The sequence below is a fragment of the Canis lupus genome, chromosome 29, assembly GCF_003254725.2.
Source record: "Canis lupus dingo isolate Sandy chromosome 29, ASM325472v2, whole genome shotgun sequence".
In the NCBI taxonomy this organism is placed as follows: Eukaryota; Metazoa; Chordata; class Mammalia; order Carnivora; family Canidae; genus Canis; species Canis lupus.
This window is the reverse complement of record NC_064271.1, coordinates 290,470-316,553: the sequence shown is the minus strand read 5'-3', so window position 1 is coordinate 316,553 and position 26,084 is coordinate 290,470. Positions and strand designations below refer to the sequence as shown.

The window sequence follows — 26,084 nt, the reverse complement described above, 5'->3', positions numbered from 1 at the left end:
ATAGACATTTTAATAATATTTGTTCTTCCAATATGTGATAATGGAGTGTCTTTCCATTTCTCTGTGTTCTCTTCAATTTCTGTCTTAAGTGTTCTATAGTTCTCAGAGTACAGATCTTTAACCTCTTTGGTTAGATTTATTCCTAGATATCTTATGGTTTTTGGTGTAATTGTAAATGGATTAATTTCTTGATTTCTCTTTCTTTTTTTTTTTTTTTAAAGATTTTATTTATTTATTCATAGAGATGCAGAGAGAGGGAGAGAGAGAGAGAGAGAGAGAGAGAAAGGCAGAGACACAGGCAGAGGGAGAAGCAGGCTCCATGCAGAGAGCCTGACATGGGACTCGATCCAGGGTCTCCAGATCACGCCCTGGGCTGCAGGCGGTGCTAAACCACTGCGCCACCGGGGCTGCCCTTGATTTCTCTTTCTGCTGCTTCATTATCAGTGTAGAGAAATGCAGATTTCTGTATGTTGATTTTGTATTCTGTGAATTTGCTGAATTTGTGTATTAGTTCTGGCAGTGTTTTGGTGGACTTTTTCAGGTTTTCTACATAGAATATGACATCATCTGCAATAGTGAAAGTTTGACTTCTTCCTTGCCAATTTGGATGCCTTTTATTTCTTTTTGTTGTCCGATTGCTGTGGCTAGGACTTCCAGTATGGTGTTAAATGACAGTGGTGGAAGTGGACATCTCTGTCGTGTTCCTGATCATAGATGAAAAGCTCTCATTTTTCCCCATTGAGGATAATATTAGCTGTGGGTTTTTTGTAGATGTCCTTTATGATATTGATATATGTTTTGTCTAGTCCTACTTTGTTGAGGGTTTTTATCATTAATGGATGTTGTGCTTTTCAAATGCTTTTTCTGCATTTGTTGAAAGCCTCATATGATTGTATTCTTTCTTTTATTATCATATCACGTTGATTGACTTGCTCATATTGAAACACCTTGCAGCCCAGAAGCAAATCCCACATGATCGTGGTGAATTATTCTTTTTTTTTAACCTACTGTTCAATTTGGTAGTATCTTTTTGAGAACTTTTATACCCATGTTCCTCAGGGATATATTGGCCTTTAGTGTTCTTTATTAATGGAGTCTTGGGTTTGGGTTAAAATTTCAACTCTTAAATTTATTGATTTTGCAGATCTTCCTTGACTTATGATGAGGTTACATCCCAATAAACCCATCATAAGTTGAAAATACATAGGGGATCCCTGGGTGGCTCAAGTTTAGTGCCTGCCTTTGGCCCAGGGCGCAGTCTTGGAGTCCCAGGATGGAGTCCCACTTTGGGCTCCCAACATGGAACCTGCTTCTTCCTCTGCCTGTGTCTCTGCCCCCCTCTCTCTCTCTGTGTCTATCATGAATGAATGAATGAATGAATAAATAAATAAATAACTTAAAAAAATACATGTAGTACACTTAGTTTGCCAAACATCATAGCTGAACTTCACCTACCTTAAACATGCTCAGAGGAAAAAAAAAAAAAAACATGCTCAGAGGACATATGTCAGCCCATAGTTGGGCAAAATCTAACAGAAAGCCTATTTTATAATAAGGTGCTGAATATCCCATGTAATTGATTGAATGCTGTACTGAAAGTGAAAACCAGAATAGATGTACGGGTGCAGAATGGTTTTAAGTATATCATTTGTTTACCCTTGTGATAGCATAGCTACTGGGGAGCTGTGAGTGCTGCTTGCCTCTGTGCAGCATCCCAGGAGTATCATCCTACACATCGTTTGCAAGCTCAGGAAAAGATACAAATCCAAAGTACAATTTCTACGGAAAGCATATTGCTTTTCTTAGCATCATGAAGTCCAAAAATCTTAAGATTTAACTTAGTCCTGGTAAGTCAGGGACTGTCTATAATTTAATAATCAAGAAGTTTATATTTGTTATTTATAAATCAACAGACATACATGGAGAGTGCAGACTTTTTTTTACTTATGGTGTGCATAAACAAGATTTGAGAGCATATGGATTTAAGTTGTGAGAGAAACTCTGAGGAAGCATATTTAATGAAAACGAAGTGGCAAAGGTTAAGAAGATAGGTAGCTTGAATTTTACTTTAGTTCCTTTGAATCAAAATGGCATTCTCTTGACATTTTTAAAATAAACTAGTGGACCTTAGCATATGGATACATTTTATTTAGATTTTATAGATCTTGGGCAGATGAAGTCTATAACACTGTGATTTCTGTAATACAAGAAAAATGAGAAAAAATTAGCCACATGCACCTACCTAATTTTTATGTTCTTATTTGTCATATACTCTATGCATTTGCATATAATAACGGAATTCTCTAGAGCTGCATATTATTCAGGTGGGACAAGATTGATATAGAGAATATTTCCTTTTGATTACTAAGATCATAGTTATATCATGTTTTCAATGAAGAAAAGATCAATAATCCATTTCCCTCAAATTGTGGTTTTAGGAACCCATGAGGCTAGAGTTCAACAGAGAATCTGATTAAGCAGAGTAATTGCTGGAATTTACGTCTGCTTTAGATTTAGGTCAAATGCTAATATTAAATTTTAGCTGATGCAGGATACGTTCTTGAATTAACATTTTGGTGATTCGAAACCATTTTTTGATATTTGACTTTTAAATTTTCTTGTAGGTCTTTCGCCCTTATGCGAAGTACTGGCTAAGCCCCTTACTGCAGCTGGTGGTTTCTGAAAATAATGGAGGAGAAGGAATTCACTATATGGTGGTTGAGATAGTGGTTACTGTTCTTTCATGGACAGGATTAGCTACTCCTGTGGTAAGAATGGATACATCTTTTATGCCGTACTATATTAGTCTCTTGCTGATATCATACCAGAATTTATGACAAATAATCCAAGCTCCTTTTAATGAAAAGAGTTAACATTTTTAGCATTGTCATATTGCTGTACTAAGTGGCCTCATAATGCTAGTCTCATAATGCTAGTCTATTTGTTTTCTTTTGTGTCTGCTTTTGATAATTCCTCTGACTTTGTGTTTATTTTTAAGCTATCAGGTGTTTGTTTTGTTTCTTGTTTTTACTTGCTAGGAGCTTGGAAATTAGGTAACTGATATATTAAAAATAAGCTTGAAATAAATGTCAGTATAGGCCCTGAATATGAGGTCCTGAAAAGTTCTGCTGTAACTAAAGTCCCTGGATTTTTTTTGGCATTTGTTTTGCCAGCTTACCTACTTAGTATTGTCTCTGGCTCATTAATGGTTGAGATTGCCAATAAGAAGGTGACTACCAGGTGAATGATACTATGTCATACTCAGGCAGTCTTGTGGCTTCCTCCAGTTTAGATTCATATGTGCTAGAGCTTTGCCCATCACTTAAAAACTTTAGCACAAAAGTTTTCATGTAATATCCTGTGAACACTCCTCAGTAAACATGATATACAGACATAAGATTTTTACATATGTGTACCTATATCTGGATATGCCGGTCTGATTTCAGAGTAAATCAAATTTAGATTTCTTAGCTTTAGTGTGATAAAATAATTTGTACTATGCTAATAAAATGAAAGAATTGAGAGAGTATATAGTTTAACTCAGGAACCATTGGGAAAGATTGAGTTAAATGTCAGGTGCTTGGCTGAGCTTGAGAAAGCTGAACTGTTAGGTGTCAGAATAGCTGCATAAAATAATAGTGAGTCAAAGTGAAAATCAAGTGAAACCTTTAATCATTTATTGTGGTAGTAGAAACAAGAGGCTAAGGCCAGAGGAAGCATTGACTCCCCATTTGTTTCCCCCATGGAACATAGCAACATGGTCTGGTCTGGTAAAGGGTCAGGTGGATTAATTAGAAATTCAAACATATGACAGAGCATAACCACTTGGGATGGGGGTCATGGATGGCTAAGGGTCTGACTGCAACTTCCTTGGATATTACAGAGCCCTGGCTGTGTCCCAGGCTGGTGCATGAGGGCAGTGCACCCATGAGGCCTGCCAGGTAAAGCCTTTGTCACTACCTGTGCTTGGAACTGAAAAATCAGGCATAGGCTTTTCATCAAAAGCCAGAAGCCTCAGGAGACTGACAGATTTCTTTTATAAATGGACTTTTGGATTAAAAAATGCTTTTCCTAGCATTCTGTGCACGTGAATTAGAAGAAGAAACATTGTTAAAATGTCTATACTACCCAACGCAATCTCCACATTTAATACAATCCCTATCCAAATACCACCAGCATTTTTCACAGAGCTAGAACTAAACAATCCTAAAATTTCTATGGAACCGCAAAAGACCCTGAATAGCCAAAGTAGTTATGAAAAAGAAAAATGAACTGGAGGCATCACAGTTCTGATTTCAAGCTGTATTACAAAGCTGTGATCATCAAGACAGTGTGGTTCTGGCACAAAAGAACCCAGACACATAAATCAGTGGAACAGAATAGAGAACCCAGAAATGGATGTTCATTCCTATAGTCAACTAATCTAATAAACAGAATATCAACTAATAAACAGAAAAGAATATCAAATGGAAAAAAGTCTCTTCAACAAATGGTGTTGGGAAAACTAACAGCCACGTGTAGAACAATGAAACTAGACCACTTTTAACACCATGGACAAAAATAAATTCAAAATGGATGAAAGACTTTAATGTGAGATAGGAAACCATCAAAATCCTAGAGGAGAACAAAGCCACCTCTTTGACCTCAGCCATAGCAACTTATTAGATATATCACCACAGGCAAGGGAAGGAAAGCAATGAACTATTGGGACTTCATCAAGATAAAAAGCTCTGCACAGTGAAGGAAACAATCAACAAAACTAAAAGGCAGTCTTCAGAATGGGAGAAGATATTTGAAATGACATACCTGATGAAAGGCTAATGTCTAAAATCTACAAAGAACTTCTAAAACTCAACACCCAAAAACAAATAACCCAGTTAAGAAATGGGCGGAAGACATGAATAGATGCTTTTCCAAAGAAGACATCCAGATGGCTAAAACATACATAAAAAGATGCTCAACATCACTAATCATCAGGAAGATACAAATCAAAACCACAATGAGATAACATTGCACACCAGTCAGAATGGCTAAAATGAGCAAGGCAGGAAACAACAGATGTTGATGAGAATGTGGAAAAAAACAAATGCTCTTAACAAGGTGTTGGTGGGAATCCAAACTGTGCAGCCACCCTGGAGAACAGCAGAGAAGTTCCAGAAAAATGTTCAAAGTAGAACTACCCTACAATCCAGCAATTACACTACTGGGTATTTACTCAAAGGATACAAAAATACAGATTTGAAGGGATACATCCACCTCAATGTTTATAGCAGCATTATCAACAATAGCCAAACTATGGAGACAGTCCAAATATCCATCAACTGAAGAATGGCTAAAGATGTATCTATACAATAGACTATTACTCAGCTATCAGAAAGAATGAAAACTTGCCATTTGCAATGATGGGAATAGAGCTAGAGTGTATTATGCTAAGTGAAATAAGTCAGAAATAGACAAATACCATATAATCTCATGCGTGTGTAGAATTTAAGAAACGAAACAGATGAACATATGTGAATGGGGAGAAAAAAAAAGTAGAGGGAAACATGAGCCATGAGAGACTTTATAGAGAAGAAACTGAAGGTTGCTGGAGGGTGGTTGGTTAGGGATGGGCTAGATGGTGATGATTAAGGAGGGCACTTTCATGATCAACATTGGGTGTTGTATAAGTGATGAATCACTGAATTCTACTCCACACACCAATATTGCATTGTGTGTTCACTACCTAAATTTAAATTGAAAAAAAAAATGCTTTTCCAGAATGGAATGCTACATATTAATATAAATTTCTGTACTTTTTTAGGGTGTCCCTAAAGACGAAGTGTTGGCAAATCGATTGCTTCATTTCCTAATGGAACATGTTTTTCATCAAAAAAGAGCTGTGTTTAGGCATAACCTTGAAATTATAAAAACCCTTGTTGAATGCTGGAAGGATTGTTTATCTGTTCCTTATAGGTATAAATTCACTGGATTTTGCAATATCATTTAGACGTTTTAAAAATGTAGCATGATGTAAATGGTGATTTCAGTGAAATTTAATTACTCGAAATAATAAAAGAAGGAATATAATTTGAAATCACATCATTTATAAGGGTATAATATTGCTGCTAATAAAACTATAACCTCCAAAATTTGACAGTAGAAGCACCTCTGGGCAAGTCATTGCCTCTAGGTGGCTCCTGTTCCATCTTTCAACTCACCTGTGCTTTTCTCACACACTGGGCATGTGGGGTGCTCTCTGCTCTTCACTGTTCCAGTTCAGGGGTAGACTGTACGATTTTTCTTCCCTTTTAGCACAGCCTGAGGTGAGCTAAAACTTTCTGAAGGTTTCAGTATCAACTAAAGGTGAATGGGGGAAATAATTATATCATGAGAAATGTAGATGTGTTGTCTGTGTTGCACAGCTAGAGTAATGTGAATGCGTACAAAGAGGGTATTTGCAAGAAGGGTGTTAAACATGGGGAAAGATAAAGTATTTCTTATCCTGAATATTAGTCATAGAAAATTGTATATCTTGCTGCCTATTTTATTATATGATAACCTATAACCTATATTTATTCTTTATTCTTATGTTTCAGGTTGATATTTGAAAAGTTTTCCAGTAAAGATCCTAATTCTAAAGACAATTCAGTAGGAATTCAATTATTAGGCATTGTAATGGCCAATAACTTGCCTCCCTATGACCCAAAATGTGGCATAGAGAGAATAAAGTGAGTATTTTTTTTGGTATATTTTTTATTGGAGTTTGATTTGCCAACATATAGCATAACACCCAGTGCTCATCCCATCCAGTGCCCCCCTCAGTGCCCATCACCCAGTCACCCTATACCCCCACCCACCTCCCTTGCTACTACCCCTTGTTCGTTTCCCAGAGTTAGGTGTCTCTCGTGTTCTGTCACCCTCACTGATATTTCATCATTTTCTCTCCTTTCCCCTTTATTCCCTGTCACTATTTTTTATATTCCCCAAATAAATGAGACCATGTAATGTTTGTCCTTCTCCGATTGACTCCCTTCACTCAGCATAATACCCTCCAGTTCCATCCACATCGAAGCAAATGGTGGGTATTTGTCATTTCTAATGGCTGAGTAATATTCCATTGTATATATACATAGACCACATCTTCTTTATCCATTCATCTTTCGATGGACACCAAGGCTCCTTCCACAGTTTGGCTATTGAGGCCGTTGCTGCTATAAACCTTGGGGTGCAAGTGTCCTGCCATTTCACTGCATCTGTATCTTTGGGTAAATCTCCAGCACTACAGTTGCTGGGTCATAGGGTAGTTCTACTTTTAACTCTTTGAGGAACCTCCACACAGTTTTCTGGAGTGGCTGCACCAGTTCACATTCCCACCAACAGTGCAGGAGGGTTCCCTTTTCTCCGCATCCTCTCCAACATTTGTGGTTTCCTGCCTTGTTAATTTTCCCCATTCTCACTGGTGTGAGGTGGTATCTCATTGTGGTTTTGATTTGTATTTCCCTGATGGCAAATGATGCGGAGCATTTTCTCATGTGCTTGTTGGCCATGTCTGTGTCTTCCTCTGTGAAATTTCTGTTCATGTCCTTTTCCCATTTCATGATTGGATTGTTTGTTTCTTTGCTGTTGAGTTTAATAAGTTCTTTATAGATCTTGGATATTAGCCGTTTATCTGATATGTCATTTGCAAATATCTTCTCCCATTCTGTAGGTTGTCTTTTAGTGTTGTTGAATGTTCCTTTTGCTGTGCAGAGGCTTTTTATCTTAAGTCCCAATAATTCATTTTTGCTTTGGTTTTCCTTGCCTTCATAGATGTATCTTGCAAGAAGTTGCTGTGGCCAAGTTCAAAAAGGGTGTAGCCTGTGTTCAAAAGAAATAAAAGGCATTCAGATTGGCAAAGAAGAGGTCAAACTCTCCCTCTTTGCAGATGACATGAAACTGTACATAGAAAACCCAAAAGACTCCACCCCAAGATTGCTAGAACTCATACAGCAATTCGGCAGTGTGGCAGAATACAAAATCAATGCCCAGAAATCAGTGGCATTTCTATACACTAACAATGAGACTGAAGAAAGAGAAATTAAGGAGTCAATCCCATTTACAATTGCACCCAAAAGCATAAGATACCTAGGAATAAACCTAACCAAAGAGGTAAAGGATCTGTACCCTAAAGATACAGAACACTTCTGAAAGAAAATGAGGAAGACACAAAGAGATGGAAAAATATTCCATGCTCATGGATTGGCAGAATTAATATTGTGAAAATGTCTTTGCTACCCAGGGCAATTTACACATGTAATGCAATCCCTATCAGAATACCATGGACTTTCTTCAAAGAGTTGGAACAAATCATCTTAAGATTTGTGTGGAATCAGAAAAGACCCCGAATAGCCAGGGGAATATTGAAAAAGAAAACCAGAGCCAGGGGTATCACAATACTGGATTTCAAGTTGCACTACAAAGCTGTGATCATCAGGACAGAGTGGTACAGGCACAAAAACAGATACATAGATCACTGGAACAGAATACAGAATGCAGAAATGGGACCTCAACTCTATGGTCAACTAATATTCAACAAAGCAGGAAAGACTATCCACTGGAAAAAGGACAGTCTCTTCAGTAAATGGTGCTGGGAAAATTGGACAGCCACGTGCAGAAGAATGAAAGTAGACCATGCTCTTACACCATACACAAAGATAAACTCAAAATGGATGAAAGGTCTAAATATGAGACAAGAATCCATCAAAATCCTAGAGGAGAACACAGGCAACACCTTTTTTGAACTTGGTCATAATATGTTTTAAATTCATTTGTATTTCCTTGGTATTGGTTGTGATCTCTCCATTTTTATTTGTGGTTTTATTAATTAGAGTCTTTTCTCTTTTGTTTTAATAAAGCTGGCTAATGGTTAATTTATCTTACTAATTTTTTCAAAGAACCAGCTCCTGGTTTTGTTGATCTGTTCCACAGTTCTTCTGGTCTCTATTTCACTGAGTTCTGCTCAAATCTTTATTAACTCTCTTCTTCTGCTTCGTGTAGGTTTTATTTGCTGTTGTTTCTCCAGTTCCTTTAGGTGCATGGTTAGCTTGTGTTTTTGAGTTTTTTTCCAATTTTTTGAGGGATGCTCGTATTGTGATGTATTTCCCTCTCAGGCCTGCTTTTGCTGTATCCCAAAGATTTTGAACGGTTGTATCTGCATTCTCATTAGTTTCCAGGAATCTTTTTAATTCTTCTCTAATTTCCTGGTTGAACCTTTCATCTTTTAGTAGGGTGCTCTTTAACCTCCACGTGTTTGAATTTCTTCCAAATTTCTTCTTGTGACTGAGTTCAAGTTTCAAAGCATTATGGTCTGAAAATATGCAGGGGACAATCCCAGTCTTTTGGTATCGGTTAAGACCTGATTTGTGACCCAGTATGTGGTGTATTCTGGAGAAAGTTCCATGTGCACTTGAGAAGAATGTGTATTTAGTGTCATTTGGATGTAAAGTTCTGTAAATATCTGTGAAATCCATCTGGTCCAGTGTATCATTTAAAGCTCTTGTTTCTTTGGAGATGTTGTGCTTAAAAGATCTGTCATTTGCAGAAAGTGCTGTGTTGAAGTCTGCCAGTATTAGTGTATTATTATCTAGGTAGGTATGTCTTCATTTTGGTTATTTATTTTTATTTTTTTTTTATTTTTTATTTATGATATTCAGACACACACAGAGAGAGGCAGAGACACAAGCAGAGGGAGAAGCAGGCTCCATGCACCGGGAGCCCGACGTGGGATTCAATCCCAGGTCTCCAGGATCGTGCCCTGGGCCAAAAGCAGGCGCTAAACTGCTGCGCCACCCAGGGATCCCCTCATTTTGGTTATTAATTGATTGATATACTTGGCAGTTCCCCTATTAGGGGCATAAATATTCATGATTGTTAGGTCCTCTTGTTGGATAGTTCCTTTAAGTATGATATAGTGTCCCTCTTCATCTCTTACTACAGTCTTTGGGATAAACGTTAATTTATCTGATATGAGGATGGCTACCCCTGCTTTCTTTTGAGGTCCACTTGAATGGTAAATGGTTCTCCATCCTTTCATTTTCAGTCTGGAGGAGTCCTTAGGTCTAAAATGAGTTTCTTGTAGACAGCAAATAGATGAGTCTTGCTTTTTTATCCAGTCTGAAACCTGTGCATTTGATGATATCCTGTAGCCCATTCACGTTCAGAGTTACTATTGAAAGATATGAATTTAGTGTCATCATAATACCTATTTAGTCCCTGTTTTTGTGGATTATTTCTTTGGGCATCCTCTTTCTTTTACAGAGTCCCCCTTAATATTTCTTGCAGAGCTAGTTTGGTGGTCACATATTCTTTAGTTCCTGCCTGTCTTGGAAGCTCTTTATCTCTCCTTTTATTCTGAATGAGAGCTTGCTGGATAAAGTATTCTGGGCTGTATGTTCTTCTCATTTAGGACCCTGAATATATCCTGTCAGCCCTTTCTGACCTGCCAGGTCTCTGAGGAGAGGTCTGCTATTAATTTCATATTTCTTCCCATATATGTTAGGGATCTCTTGTGTCTTGCTGCTTTAGGATTTTCTCTTTATCTTTGGAATTTGCAAGTTTCACTATTTAATGTCAAGGTGTTGAACGGTTTTTATTGATTTTAGGGGGGGAATCTCTCTATCTCCTGGATCTGAATACCTGTTTCCCTCCCCAAATTAGGGAAGTTCTCAGCAATGATTTGTTCAAATATGCTTTCTGGTCCTCCGTCCTTCTCGGTGCCCTCCCAAGTAAATGTAGATATTTCCCTCTGAGTCTGTCATTTATTTCCCTTAACCTTTCCTCATGGTCTTTTAATTTTTTTTCTCTTTTTTTCTCAGCTTCCTTCCTTGCCATCAACTTGTCTTCTATGTCACTCACTCTTTCTTCTACCTCATTAGCCCTTGTCATTAGGACCTCCAGTTTGGATTGCATCTCATGTAATTGATTTTTTAATTTCGGCCTAATTAGATCTAAATTCTGCAGTCATAAAGTCTCTTGATTCCTTTATGCTTTTTTCCAGAGCCACCAGTAGCTTTATAATTGTGCTTCTGAATTGGCTTTCTGACATGGCATTGTAATCCACATTCTGTAACTCTGTGGCAGAGAGTACTGTTTCTGATTCTTTCTTTTGTGGTGAGTTCTTCTTTCTAGTCATTTTGCTCAGTGCAGAGTGGCTAAAGACGAGTTGTACTTGTTAAAAGCACAAACTCCTCTCTGTAGCATTCCAGCTGTTCTCTCTTTAAATCTCAGGTCGAATTCGAAGGTTTTCAGGATGTTTTGAAAGTTATCTAGGTAAGTTGGTGGGGACAGGTGACTTGGGCACCCTACTCCTCCACCATCTTGCCCCGCTGTCGCATAAAATGAGTACTGAGGAGTTCGGCTTTGCTTCTTTTCTAGATTAAGATATAGATGAATTGGACTGACACAGTGAAATATGGTCTAATTTTGATGAATTTAAGGAACTTAGACCCATGTAAAAATATTTTTACTAAAATTTAGGTAGTTGGGCTTACAGGTCATTTGATAGAAGAAATATGTTAATGGAGTGAATGCAGAAAGTTAAGGTTTTAAAATAAGTATAATTTGTTTCAAGTGTGTTTTAGCAAATAGGAGGTGTTAGGTATTTTCTTTAGTATTTTCTAATGTCACATTTTCAGCATTTGCCCTAAAGCAACATAAGCTCTGTGGGATCATTTGTTACTGGATCATGACTTGAAAGCCCTCTCACTGTACTTTTTGCTATAGCTATAGCCTCTGATCCCTCCATTAGGACCCTGTGTGCGTGGGGATAGATGCGGCCCAATGCCTGCAGGGAGGGATGCTAGTGAGATACATGATGTGATGAGCACTGAGTGTTATATACTTCAGATGAATTATTGAAAATTGCATATGAAACTAATGATGTACTATATGATGACAGATTGAATTTAAATTAAAAAGAAAGATAATCTGTACCATCATAGAATGGAACTTCATTGTCCTACTGTTTTAGGATTTTTGAAAAGTCAGTGTTTGCATCACTGTTACTGTAGATTTCAGCATCCACCTTCTGAGCTTTTCCCATTATTTTTAAAGTGTCTCACTTTGGTTGGCCTTCCTGCATTAGCCTCCTGGCACTAGTTACACCAGTCACCTGATACTGTATACAGACATGTGAATCCATAAAGACTCAATGGGAAATAGTTTACTTTTAGATGAATTACATTTTTTGAGCTTTGATTCACTCAATGACAACTGAACAGAGCTTCTCTGGAGGTGGAGCCTAATATGCTGTGGCCGGTGGCATCCGGGGGCCCTGCACTGGTGTTCACTCTCCTCATTTCTGTGTCCTGCTCTTGTCATAGCAGATGGCTTTCAAGGGTTGTTGGTAAATCATGATATTGGATAGTAGCTTTCTTTGCACTACGGTTTCTGTATACTATCCAGCACTATGTTTTACTTTGACTAAAACTAGGTCCTGTGTGATTGAACTGGGAACTTTAATGTACATTCCTGGTCATGATGTAACAGCCTTAAGTATATCTTCACATGTATTTTCACATAAATAACTTGGATTATGTTTTATGTTTTGTATTTTCTCAATTTGTGCTATTGTGGCACAAAGAGTAAAGTTGTTATATTTTTAAGTCAACAGTATGTATTATTTGATACATATTTATTTTCTATATTTGTTACAGATACTTTGAAGCTTTGGTCAGTAACATGTCCTTTGTAAAATATAAAGAGGTATATGCAGCAGCAGCAGAAGTTCTAGGACTTACTCTTCGATATATTACCGAGAGAGAAAATGTGAGTGTGTTATACAATTTTAATAAATACTTCTTTTTCAGATTTGATTTATCATAACACTTGTTACTTATATCCTCTATAATGTAATAAAGCAAAGTGGCCATTCTGCATTTATTAATACTTTAGTCTTTCCGGTTGTATACACTGCTCAATTTTTTTTAAAGAGGACATATGATTTTTTTGAACACTTGTAAACTTAGTGAACATTTAAAGATTGGTAAATTTTTATTGTGAAAGTCAGAATATGAATATATAACTGGTTTTCATTCCTCTGAAAGTAATGCCAGGATTTCCTTTTGGAGAAAATTATTTTGTTGGCTACCTGCCATGGTTAGTTAGAGCTAAGGTAACTAGGAAAATGCCCTACTTCCAATCTGGGACAGAATATAGCTGTGAGACAGGACAGGGTACCTCAGAGACCATTTCTTAGTCTTGCGTGCCCTACCCACTTTACAGAATAACCTCACTGTATCTTCAAGTGCAATGTACATTCAGAGTACTGTAGTACTCAATAGCATGTGTAATTATTACAAATATGTAAATTTCTTGGACCAGTGTATGGAAATTACATGTTCTAAGTTACTTGAAAATAGCATAGTGGAATGGTGCTTACATTGCTGTCCTTCCATGATTAGTAAGTGAGGTGCTATGTATTTTGGAGCCCTCAAAACCACTGTCACTCATTGTGATAAGCCACTCTTGGCAAGTCTTTTTGCAATCTGTCCAAGATGACATAGTTGATCATTCCTCCTGATTTCCCTTTGTCATTGTTTCTAGGACACTCTTTTGGCTCTCTTCCTACTTCCCGGGCAGTTTCTTCTTTCTTCTATGGCTCCATGTTTCTTGGCCACCTCCCTAGCTCTGGTCCTCCTGTTCCCTGTCACTGGTCCTCCTGCTCCCCTGTCAACTATCCAGCCTGTGGCTTTGAAAACTGCCTGTATGTTCATGATTCCCAACTTTATACCTCCAGTCCACATCCTCTTCTGAAAGTAAACATGCAGAGTAGAGATTGGGCTGTTTTCACTATGTGACTAGGCGAGGAGTTTAGGGAAGTCAGAAGATCCTGAAGGCACCCAGCATACCCCAGCACAATGTAGTGGACCCCTGCCCATTTTGCTAGTTGGGCATTTATTTATGTTTAAAAAAAAGTTAAGGGAAAGAGACCTGTTTGAGATTAGTCTTCATTTATAATTTATTTTAGGGATTACCAGCTATTTTTGTAAAATAAGATTTTAATATTTAGAATAACCTTGTTGTTATTACAGGATTCTGATGTCCCTAGATGTTAGGTTTCAGATTACATAATATGCTAAATTTTCAGTACAGATGGATCAAATTATAGCAGATCCCAGGTTTAATCTCTCTTCACTTAAATTTCATGTTAGTAAGAATGATAAATACTTTTGTTTTACATAGTTCTTTTCTGAATATAAAATGGTATTGATTTAGTATAGAAATGAGAAAAAGTGAAATATAAGGAAGTGAGAGTCACTCATATTCTAACCACTAAATTGCTTTTAGTGCCTGAGATGTAGTCTCCAGTCATCAGCATGTATGTGCATGCATTTGTCTTCTGTTGTTCACCCATATTGTATTTTATAATTTTGGTTATATATGTCAGGTACTTACTGGCTGGCTCTGGGCTCTGAGAATGCAGCCAGGAACAGGGCAGGCCAAGCCCCTGCCTCAGGAAGCTGGCTAGCATTTGGTGAGGGAATACAGACAATACACGAGCAAATCTATCATGGTAGATAGTAACACGTGTTGAAGAGAAAACTATAGGGAGATATACAGTGATGGGGTTGGTTGTTTAGATAAAGTTGCTTAAAAATTCTGGTCTGTATGAATATTTGACCAGAGATATTAACCCTGGCATCATAAAATATGTTTACCTAGCATTTAGTTACTGATTTTAGTTCAGCTTCTCAAATAACTTGTTAGCAGTATTTCAGGTATCAGAGGAAGCACTAATCTTTACTAACCTGCCGTCGGACAGCAGCTGGATGCCACCAGTGGTAGCAGCACAGAGCAGGCATGGTGATGGCTTGGTTCACCCAACTCACAGCCCCAGAGCTTCTTGTGCCCAGGGGTTAATGCCAAACCTGTGCATACGCCTGACACTGTACCCTGTGAACACCTTTACTTTGTATGTGATAGCATGGAACACCTTCCTTGAGTTCACTTAACTATTCAAGACAAACCTGTTTTCATTAAACAGTGTAAGTTTGCACCTTTGTGAAATTGAAAAAAAAAACTTAATTTTTCAGATATTGGAGAATGTGGTGTATGAACTGGTCATAAAGCAGTTGAAACAACATCAGAATACGATGGAGGACAAATTTATTGTGTGCTTGAACAAAGTTGTGAAGAACTTTCCTCCTCTTGCCGATAGGTAAGATGTCAGTTATGGTGGACATCGTGTTGCAAGGGACTGTCTGTAGCTGTCCTCTCACTCATTGGCCATGTCCACTGGTTAGATTTATGAACGCCGTATTCTTCCTGCTGCCAAAATTTCACGGAGTGATGAAGACCCTCTGTCTGGAGGTGGTGTTGTGTCGTGCAGAGGAAATAACAAATATCTACTTAGAGTTAAAGAGCAAAGATTTCATTCAAGTCATGAGACACAGGTGAGTGTGAAGCTAGCTCTGTATTCTCAGAGGCAGCTGGCTCATAAAATTTTGATTTGTTCAGCTGTCTCCTTCAACTCAAAGAATTTGTAGGTTTTCATAAAATATATTTGTTAAATTTTAATCAGAATTAAAGGTGGTAGAGCGTGCCCTCCTGCCTCCTATAATGTGACACTTTGGGAAAGCCACACCTCAAGCATTGTCTGTGGCTCTTTTCAGATTTAAAATGTGTGGTTTTGAGTTCTGTAGTCATTTTGCCAGCTAGGAGCCTTCCATTATTTGTTAAAATTATTCATTTATTTTCACATTATACTACTAAAATATTAAAGGTGATGTTGATCACTTACAGTGATTCAGTATTTCCCTGTAGAAATACTGATTACAGTATTTCTCTGTACTCTTTTTCAGACTTGTCTGTATACATATTTTTTACATAGGGATAAATTATTAATGCCAATAACAAAGAATATATGTCATTGTGTTGTGTTATCCTTCAGTAGAAATTTACTGAGTATCTACCGTGAGTAAAGCATTAAGCTGGGGGCTTTGAGGAGGAAAAAATACATAAAACCAGGAAACAAGTGTGCACTTTATTTGAGGCCCAGGCTACTCTTAACTCGGTTTTGACCTGCCCAGGTGGCTTGACTAGCACTTGAAATCATTTTTTCAAAATGTGGAATCCTTTATTTTTAATTTACTCTAATTTATTAATTTTATTTATTTAACTTATTTTTAATTTATTTTGTTGACATTTGGGATTTTTAAAAAATGAACTTTTATTTTGGAATAACTTTATATTTACAGAAAAGTTGAAAGATAATGCACAAAGTTCTCATGTACCCTTCACCCAGTTTTTCCGTGTCTCATAATTATGGTACATTTGTCAAAACTAAGAAATTCACATTGGTATGTTACTGTTAACGAAACAACACTTTATATAGATTTTACAGTTTTCTCACTAATGTCCTTTTTCTATTCCAGGATCCAATGCAGGATACCACAGTGAATTAATTTGTTTATTTTCAACATTCTAGCTCATGATAATTTTTTTAAATGTAATTTTTATGTTTCTGTTGTAACAAATTTTGCAATAGCACAAAGAAGAAAAAGTTACTTGTCATATCTGAAAGTATAATAAAAATTGTTAAATTTGTGTGTTTTTAAAAATCTCTCTTTATAGAGATGATGAAAGACAGAAAGTGTGTTTGGACATAATTTATAAGATGATGGCAAAATTGAAACCAGTAGAACTCCGAGACCTTTTGAATTCTGTTGTAGAATTCATTTCTCATCCTTCTCCAGTGTGTAGGGAACAAATGTATAATATTCTAATGTGGATTCATGACAATTACCGGTAAGCTCTACATTAACTTAAATTTTTTTTTTTTTTTTTTTTTTTTTTTTAGTGGGAGGTGGTGGTGAAGGGGCAAGAAGAGGGAGAACAAGAATCTTAAGCAGACCCCACACCCAGCACAGAGCCTGACATGGGGCTTGATCTCATGACCTGAGATCATGACCTGAGCTAAAACCAAGAGTTGGATGCTTAACTGACTGAGCTATCCAGGCGCCCCACTACATTAATATTTTATATTACTATTTTTAAGGGAATATTTGGGTGCTTATAGCAATCTGGAACAGATTATAATAAATAATAAAACACTTTTAAACATATGTTTAATGATTAAAACAAGTTTATTTTAGTACATTGACATGTATCCTTATTTTAACTCCTTTTATGTACCTATGGGAAATATTCAGAGTATGCAGTTATTGGTTGAGTTAATAGTGTAATCTGTTTTTATAGTTATCCCTTTAAGATCTGACAAAATTAAGGAAATGAACTCTGTGGGATGTCTTTATCCTATAGGACGTCCATCACACCACTTCCTAGGAGAGGTCTGATCCTCTCCAGGGACCTCTTAGCACTCCCAGGGAGCCCAGTGCAGCCCTGCTTCCATTACCCATCCACTCTGCCTCATGCATGTGAGCCCTATCTCTTTGCAGGAGTGGGGGGTGATGACAGTCACTTTGATGGGCTCACAGAGGCATCAGAGGAGGGTGTCAGGGTACATACATATGAGGGTAGGTTCTGTTGTGATTTGGGAAGTTAAAATACCATGGGAAAAGCCAGATTATTTTCCTTTAATTATAGGTGGTGTTTTGGGGTTGAACAAAACTGATAGAAGACAATATTAATGTTTCATCATTTTGTTATTTTTTTCTCAGAGATCCAGAAAGTCAAGCAGATGATGACTCTCGGGAAGTATTTAAGTTGGCAAAAGATGTGTTGATTCAAGGATTGATTGATGAGAACGCTGGGCTTCAGTATGTGCTCCTCCTGGAATAATTGGGCCAGGACAAATAAATTTAGGGGTATTTCTTTCTAGATTTGCACAAAGTATTTTTCAGCAGTTTTAGAATTATATTTGAAATCACATTAAGACTTAAAAGTCCTGACAAGTTATTTCGATAGAAAACTCTTAAAAAGTGGTAAGGATAAAATTTTCTCTGCTCATGCAGTGAGCATGAGTGTTTCAAAATAAAAAAATCTGTGGGACGATTATTATGTGTCTGATTTAACTCAGATAGTTGAGATCACACTATACATATTGAGTGAAATGTTTGAAATTTTAGAAATATGAGGAAACTATAATATTGATTATATCTAGGAATGTAAATGATTATTTTCTTCTAAAATGCCTACCCTGGTGGTTTTGTGAGCATTTTTTCAAGTGCTAAGAAAGGGCAGAAACTTTTTGTATGATTCTCTATATCAGTTTTCCATTCTGCAATTTTAAACTCCTTTCAATTTCATAAGCATTCATAAATTATAGAGTCTACCCTGTTTTTTGTTTGTTTTAGCGGGTGAGAGGGGCAGAGGGAAAGGGAGAGAGAATCTTAAGGAGGCTCCACACACTGTGGGCTTTGATCTCACAATTCTGAGATCAGACCTGAAATCAAAACTCAGGTACTTCATTAACTGGGCCACCCAGGCACCCTGAGCATAACCTAGTTTTTAACTAGTTTAAATTTTGAATATTTTATGGCACTAATTCTTGGAGTGAGTTGTTTTAGCAAGGCAGTGAAGGAGTATATATAATTTCTTAAGGTGTTTTCTCAGTTTCCAAATACTTATATTATATAATCATCATTGAAAATAATAGATCATTCTCACGTAATAGAAATGAGAACAAAATCATCCAGTTTTTCACCTCTTGTTAAATATGTTAAAGTTTTGGAGTATTCCCTTCTTTCAGTGCATGTTATTGTTCATAACTCAGATTAAGCTCTTTATACAATTTTGAATGTAGTTTTCCTGTATGTTAAGCTTTATAGAGACAACAAACTGCCTTCACGTGACACTGTGTGTAGGACATTCTTTCTCATTTACTAATATCTGAGAAATATGCTTATTTCCTCTCTGCTCTTCAGATTAATTATTCGAAATTTCTGGAGCCATGAAACAAGATTACCTTCAAATACTTTGGACCGATTGTTGGCACTAAATTCCTTATATTCTCCGAAGATAGAAGTGCACTTTTTAAGTTTAGCAACAGATTTTCTACTTGAAATGACTAGCCTGAGTCCAGATTATGCAAACCCTGTGTTTGAGCATCCTCTGTCAGAATGTGAATTTCAGGTGAAGTACTTATCTCTAATAATAAATATTATAAGCTTTTCCTGTCTTTTAGTCAACAAACATTTTCTTTTTTTTTCTATAGAGTTCTTTATTCATGAAAGACACAGAAAGAGAGGCAGAGACATTGACAGAGGGAGAAGCAGGCTCCCTATAGGGAGCCCACTGTGGGACTTGATCCCAGGACCACCCCCTGAGCTGAAGGCAGACACTCAACCACTGAGCCACCCAGGCGTCCCAGTCGACAAACATTTTCTAATAGAGTTAAACTGGTTGTCTTTCTTTTATTGTGATATAATTAACATCTATTAATTTCAAGTGTACAGTATAATGATTTGATATTTGTGTGTATTGTGAAATAACACAGTAAGTCTAGTTTCACCATGTACGTACAAATTTTTTTTCCTTGTGATGAGAACTTTTAACATCTACTCTCTTAGCAACTTTAAAATATACAATACAGTATTACTAACTATAGTCACCATGCTGCACATTCTGTCTCCATGACTTATTTATTTTTTAACTAGAAGTTTGTACCTTTTAATCCCCTTTCCCTATATCCCCTTCCCTCATCCTCAGCCTCTGGCAATCATCAGTCTGATCTCTGTATCTATCAGTTTAGGTTTTTTTGTTTGTTTTGTTGTTACTTTTTAGATTCCACATGTAAGTGAGATCATGTGGTATTCTCTGACATATTTCACTTAACATAATGCCCTCAAGGTCTATCCATGTTGTTGCAGATGGCAAGATTTCCTTCTTTTTATGATTCAGTAATATTCCATTAAATCACATCACATCTTCTTTATTCATTCATCCATTGATAGATATTAAGGTTGCTTCCATGTCTTGGTTATTATGAATAATCCTTCAGTGAACATCAAGGTGCATATATCTTTCCAAGTTTTGCTTTATTTGGATAAATACCCAGAAGTCGAATAGCTGGATCCTATGGTATTTCTATTTTTAGTATTTTTGAGGACCTCTGTACTGTTTGTTTTCCTTAGTGTTTGCACCAATTTATATTCCACACATCAGTGCATGAGGGTTTTCATCTTCTCCATATCCTTGCCAATACTTGTCATTTCTTATTTTCTTGATCATAGCCACCTGACAGATGTGAAGTGATGTCTTACTGTGATTTTGTGTTTCCCTGATGATTAGTGATATACTGGGCTTCTTATTTTACTGGAAATACTCACACATTCCTTTCCAAAACACTCACATTTGCTTCAGCCTCATCTGCTCACACTTGTCTGCCTTTTAGCCTCCACTTAGATTTTCCTTTCTCCATAATGCCATCCTTCCTCATCAGTCCCCTCATTCATTTAGTAGATGCCAAGTGTGAACTTTCTCCTGACAGCCTTAACAACCTGTGATGACTTACATATTTACGGACATGCTCACTTTATCTCTGCCAAGCTGGGCAGTAGCACCTGACTGTTTTGCCTGCACTTGTCCTCCTAGTGATTTTCCTAGTGTCAGGCACATAATGGGACTTTGGAAGGAGCTGAGCCCTTTAGCTTGTTACAGCTGTGGTGCCATTTTTGAGTATGGCATGAAGCCATTTAATTCAGAATGTGAAGGAGGAGAAATATGGTTTTTCTCCCCTACTGCTAATCAGTATTTCTAGTTGGCAAATTGTTAAAGTCTTTAAGTTTGGAAAGGTTCTTCTTCAGTTGCTTCTCACGGATACATGAAATCATAGTACATATTTGTTGATAATACCAATGAATTCTAAATGAAAATATTATGGGGGCATATTTGGGTGGCTCAGTGGTTGAGCGTCTGCCTTTGGCAGGGTCCTGGGATTGAGCTCCATGGGGCTCAGGCAGTGGGGCGGAGTGGGGGGGTGTCCCTGCTCAGAGGGAGTCTGCTTATCTCTCTCCTCTGCCCCTTCCCCTTCTTGTGCCTGCTTCTGTCTCTGCCCTCCTGGTCTATCATGAATAAATAAATAAAATCCTTAAAATATAAATAAAGTAAAATAAATGTATTTCAGTGTTGCTAAAGAAGGACTATTATTTCATTTGGAGCTCTCTTACATTCAGGAATATACCATTGATTCTGACTGGCGTTTCCGAAGTACTGTTCTCACTCCGATGTTTATTGAGACTCAGGCTTCCCAAAGTACTCTTCAGACTCGGACGCAGGAGCGATCCCTCCCAGCTCAAGGAGTGATGGCTAGGCAAATACGGGCCACCCAACAGCAGTATGACTTCACACCTACACAAACTGCAGGTAACTGTTCACCTGAACACCTGCCTGTTCTGCACCAGGCAATATGATCTGTGGAAGTGGCCTCTACTGCAAGAACATTGACTATAAGAAAAGTAAAACAATAAGAGAAAAGAGTAAGAACCAACAGAAAAGCTATATCAGTCAAAGGAGAAAAGCACTGAGATTCCAAGAGTCATCAAATTCTTAGAGATAAAAAGTGGAAGGGGAGGGCTGGGGAAGAGTGATGGGCTACTGGTGTTTGAAGGTTATGGAGTTTCTGTTTGAGAAGATGGAAATGATCTAGAGATGAATTGTGGCGATGGTTGTACAACTGTGTGAAAATATTTGACACCATAGTACTGTACACTTTAAATGGTTAAAATAGTTAATTTGGTGTTCTCTAAATTTTACAACAAAAAAAAAGTAGAAAAGGATTATTTTTGATTGGAAAAAACAAAAGTTACAGTACATGTATGTGTTATTTTGATTTTGTCCAGAAAAATCCATTTAGTGCATCAAATTTAAAACCCCTTATCTCAAAAGCAAAGAACTAAAGAGCCAGACCAAAGTCATTTACTAGGTTTATAGTTTATTAAACTTTTCTTTCTTAAATTGTTCACCTGTTTCCTTTGATCAGAGATGTGTAAGTTGTACAGTAAAATGCCTAAATCATTTCATGTAAATGTTTCAGTGTTGTTCCTTTATATAAATTTAAATTTTTTCATGTTCTCTTGGTTCTAGAAGTAGGATTGATTTGAATGATGAATATTTTATGACACTATATTAGGCATCATGAATTTTAGTACCTTTTGGTAGATACAAAGTATCAGTCCTGTAATGATCACAGTGGCTTGAGGGAGCAGGTAGGGTGTTTCCTGCTTCACAAATGAGGACACTGAGGCTCAGACACTTGAGCTGCCTCAGGTCTCCCACTAGAAACCTGATAGAGCTTCCGCCTAGTGTCTTTCTGCTGTGACATAGTGTCTTTCTGCTGTGACATGGCTGTCTCCCTGGAGGAGCTGTCCCCAGTGACTGTGGCAGGTGAGCACATGGAGGCACTAGGTGCCACCAGGATGATGCCATCGTTTTGTCTCACACATGTGTCAGGCAGTTGGCACTGCTCCAGCTGCAGTGGCGGGGTGGTGTGGGCTTGGCAGTGTTGTGCAGTCCTGAGCGTGCTGTGACATGCTCTGGTCATGTCTGTTTGCAGATGGTAGAAGCTCCTTTAATTGGCTGACTGGGAGCAGTATTGACCCACTGGTGGATTATACAGTCTCATCATCGGATTCTTCATCTTCCTCCTTACTGTTTGCCCAGAAGAGGAATGAGAAGTCACAGAGAGCACCCTTGAAGTCAGTCGGACCTGATTTTGGGGAAAAAAAGCTGGGCCTTCCAGGGGACAAAGTAGATAACAAAGCAAAAGGTAAAAGTAAGCTTGCTGAAGTGTACTTAACATTAGTTAATGCAGAGGCTTAGATAAAGAAAGTGCATTTCCGACTGCATTCACATTTCCTTATAAATAAGGCCATTAAAATTTAATTCAGGGGTTCCTGATAACTAGTCAATAGAGTATGCAACTCTTAATCTTGGGGTCGTGAGTTCAAGCCCCATGTTGGGGGTAGAGTTTACTTAAAAAAAAATAGTAATAAAATTTAATTCAATAAATCTTGTTTGGGTACTTACCATGTTGAAAGCCTCGTTTTAGGTGTTCCAGAAAAGCTGTTGAATAAATTAAAATCAGTCCATTCATTTAGTGACTTTCTGAACATCAGAGTAAGTAAGCAAATAGGTGATCTTGAGATGAGACAGAATTAGTAAATCTCAGTAAAGCTCAAGGAAGGACCTGGGGAGAAGAGGCTGTTGTTGGGAGTAGCCTTGGGGGCTCGGGGTATGGGAAGGGGGAGGGTGAACAAGGACTGAAGCAGGAAGTATGGAGCATGTTTGGGAAGATTGTTTACAGACTGGCAGTCTTGTAGCAGTCTAGCCAAATAGGGTGCTGTGGGACAAGCCCACTGGGAGCATGGAGCAGACAGCTATGGATATGGGCCTGCAGATTTAGGAGGCTACCGAGGTTTTCCGTAGTGAACCAAGCAGACAGGTAGGGTTCTCTGGATGACCTCTTGGGGGATCCGCACAGAGCAGCATGTGCAGTGCCTGAGGAGGCCCTGGAAACCAAGGGTTCTGGTGGGGAAGAAGAGGGGGGACAAGTCACGGGGGTTGCAGGGAAGTGCTGGCAGACCTTGAAGACCCAGCACTGGCTGAAATGGTGCCACTCAGCTCTTGATGAGAATGGCAGCTCTGGGAGTGAGTGAAAACCCAGAGAATGGAAACAGAGAAAAGGTCCTAACACAGAACCTTGGGGAAATGCTAACCATATGAGTTTGGATATAAAGAAGTAAAATTAAGAGCAAGGATTACCATTTGCTTCAACGTGGGTGGAACTGAAGGGTATTATGCTGAGTGAAATAAGTCAGTCGGAGAAGGACAAACATTATATGGTGTCATTCATTTGGGGAATATAAAAAATAGTGAAAGGGAATAAAGGGGAAAGGAGGAAAAAATGAGTGGGAAATATCAGAAAGGGAGACAGAACATGAAAGACTCCTAACTCTGGGAAACAAACTAGGGGTGGTGGAAGGGGGGGAGGTGTGTGGGGGTTGGGGGTGACTGGGTGATGGGCACTGAGGTGGGCACTTGACGGGATGAGCACTAGGGTTATTCTATATGTTGGCAAATTGAACACCAATAAAAAAATAAATTTATAATAAAAAATAAGAGCTAGGATAAATTTATTTTATTTATTATTTTTTATTAAGTTTTTAATTTTACATTTCAGTATAGTTAACCTACAGTGTTATATTAGTTTCAAATGTAAAATCATACAGTGATTCAACAATTCAATGCATCATTACTCGGTGGTCTTCATGATAAGTGTACTCTTAATCCCCTTCACCTATTTCTCTCATCCTCCCACCTACCTCCTCCCTGATATGCTTTATTTATTTTTTAAGATTTCTTTGGAGGTAATCTCTACATCCATTGTGGGGCTCAAACTAACAATCCCAAGATCAAGAGTCACACACTCCATTGACTGAGCCATCCAGGCACCCTGATACACTTTATTTTAAACGAGTAAATGTAAATTCCTTTAAATTAATTGTAGGAATTAAACACACATGAAATACTTTCCTCACTTCCTCACTTCACAATTCTGTGAATTTAAAGTAGGTGAGGTAAATCTAGCTTCCTTTTGCTCAGCACTCTGGGTTTGAAGGGGGCTAATGAGGCCCTCCTGCTTTGTCTGTTCTGCCCCCGGCTTTGTTGCTTCCCACCAGTCTTTTTTCTTTTATATCTTCCTCTGCTGTTTCTCCACCAAACTGTCATCCAGAGTGCATGGTTCTATGTCCTTCTGTAACTTTGACAATGAAAGCCTCAGGGTTAAAATGTAGTCCCAGAATGACTATTACCTTCTCATAGCTCGTTAATTGTCTTGCTCACCTCGAAACCATGGCACGTGCATCTTCCCACAGAATTGTTGAACGGGTGTTTGGGGCAGCCTGCAATACAGTTAATGGATGGAGATTGCCCGTGACCCACTCTACTCAGTGGGGAGGAGGCTCAGAAGACAGAAAGAAGTGGCTGAGGTTAGCAGCATAGTCCACAACTCAAACTGTTGAGCAATTTTTCCCTGTTTTCATTGACTTGTATAGAAATTAAGGAGGATAAGAGGTGAAACCTAATTTTTAAACCATTTTCTTTAAAAGTTTTATATGTGAATTTGAAAAAACTTGTAGAACTGAGTAGGTAAAATGAATACTATTAGCTATCCATTTTAATTTGATTAATGTATTTGAATCACCCCTTGTGCCTTTGTAAATGTAAAATATTTCCCATACTGTCTGTCTTTTTTGGGGTTTATGCATTTTCTTGCCTAAACAGGAATATTTAAAAATTCATAAAATGTGGTGAATTAATCCTTACTATGATACTATTATCATTGACATTTAAAAACTTGAAATTGTAACCTAATTAAAATGTCACTTTTCAGCCATTATTTTAATTCTTTACTACAGTTTCCTTCAGTTATTTGTATCAGAGTAATACATGCATGCAGTTTAAAGAGTCAAATACTTTGCCAAAGCTTTTTAGAATAACAACCCTCCATACCCGTTTCCCGAATTCCAGACACAACGGCTTAGACCCTTCTGAATCTCTAAACAGTATTTATATTGCTACTCTACCTTTTTTTTTTTTTTTCCCTTGTAGCATTAGTCATTCTCTTTAAGCTTACATTATGGACATTGAAGATTTGGCTCCTTCTTGTCCCTCACTCCCACCCACCACACAGATGCTCACAGTGAATTCTTCTTGTGTCTTTATTCTCTTGATATAATTAAGTCTTCATCTTGGTTTCATCAGTAGTTTCCTCTTATTTGATTACATACAATTATGCATGTTCAAGTCATAGTGCTTCTATGACTATTTTTCCTTTCCTATTGTATAGTAATTTTTCTTGCGCATTGATAATTATTTTGGTTTAGATTTCTATATATTCATCACTTGATTCCCTCTGAGTTGTACCATTGTCTTTTTCTGTGTCCCAACATATAAATGTTTCATCTTAAAAGAAATCTCTTCTATGGCTTTTGAGCCACCCTGTCTTGAGATGTCTCTATTCAACCATGGTCTAGAGACCTGAGGGCCTTTTCACTTCTCTTGGATTGGATTCTTCTTTTTGGATGGCTCTTCTTTCTGGTGGAGCACTTCCTTGAGTAGCTTCCTGAGAAAAGGGGTCAGAAAGAGTAAGTTGTTTTTGATGC

The 26,084-nt window shown here is 37.7% G+C and overlaps 1 protein-coding gene across 8 annotated transcripts in view; it reads left to right on the top strand.

The window, feature by feature from the left end:
• The window catches only part of PRKDC (protein kinase, DNA-activated, catalytic subunit), a 221,645-nt gene that overhangs the window by 111,972 nt on the left and 83,589 nt on the right, over nucleotides 1–26,084 (top strand). For 7 of the 8 annotated variants that reach the window (XR_004810577.2, XM_025477681.3, XM_049103971.1 and 4 more), the window contains 11 exons: nucleotides 2,625–2,768; nucleotides 5,804–5,955; nucleotides 6,579–6,710; nucleotides 12,675–12,786; nucleotides 15,054–15,178; nucleotides 15,264–15,413; nucleotides 16,594–16,767; nucleotides 17,640–17,738; nucleotides 18,846–19,053; nucleotides 21,096–21,285; nucleotides 22,475–22,687. Coding sequence is in view for 7 of the 8 variants with exons in the window: in XM_025477681.3 (XP_025333466.3) it covers nucleotides 2,625–2,768; nucleotides 5,804–5,955; nucleotides 6,579–6,710; nucleotides 12,675–12,786; nucleotides 15,054–15,178; nucleotides 15,264–15,413; nucleotides 16,594–16,767; nucleotides 17,640–17,738; nucleotides 18,846–19,053; nucleotides 21,096–21,285; nucleotides 22,475–22,687 (1,699 nt within the window). In the remaining variant the exon portion in view is untranslated. The remainder of the gene's footprint in view (nucleotides 1–2,624; nucleotides 2,769–5,803; nucleotides 5,956–6,578; nucleotides 6,711–12,674; nucleotides 12,787–15,053; nucleotides 15,179–15,263; nucleotides 15,414–16,593; nucleotides 16,768–17,639; nucleotides 17,739–18,845; nucleotides 19,054–21,095; nucleotides 21,286–22,474; nucleotides 22,688–26,084) is intronic. The other variant, XM_025477682.3, reaches the window with a different exon arrangement.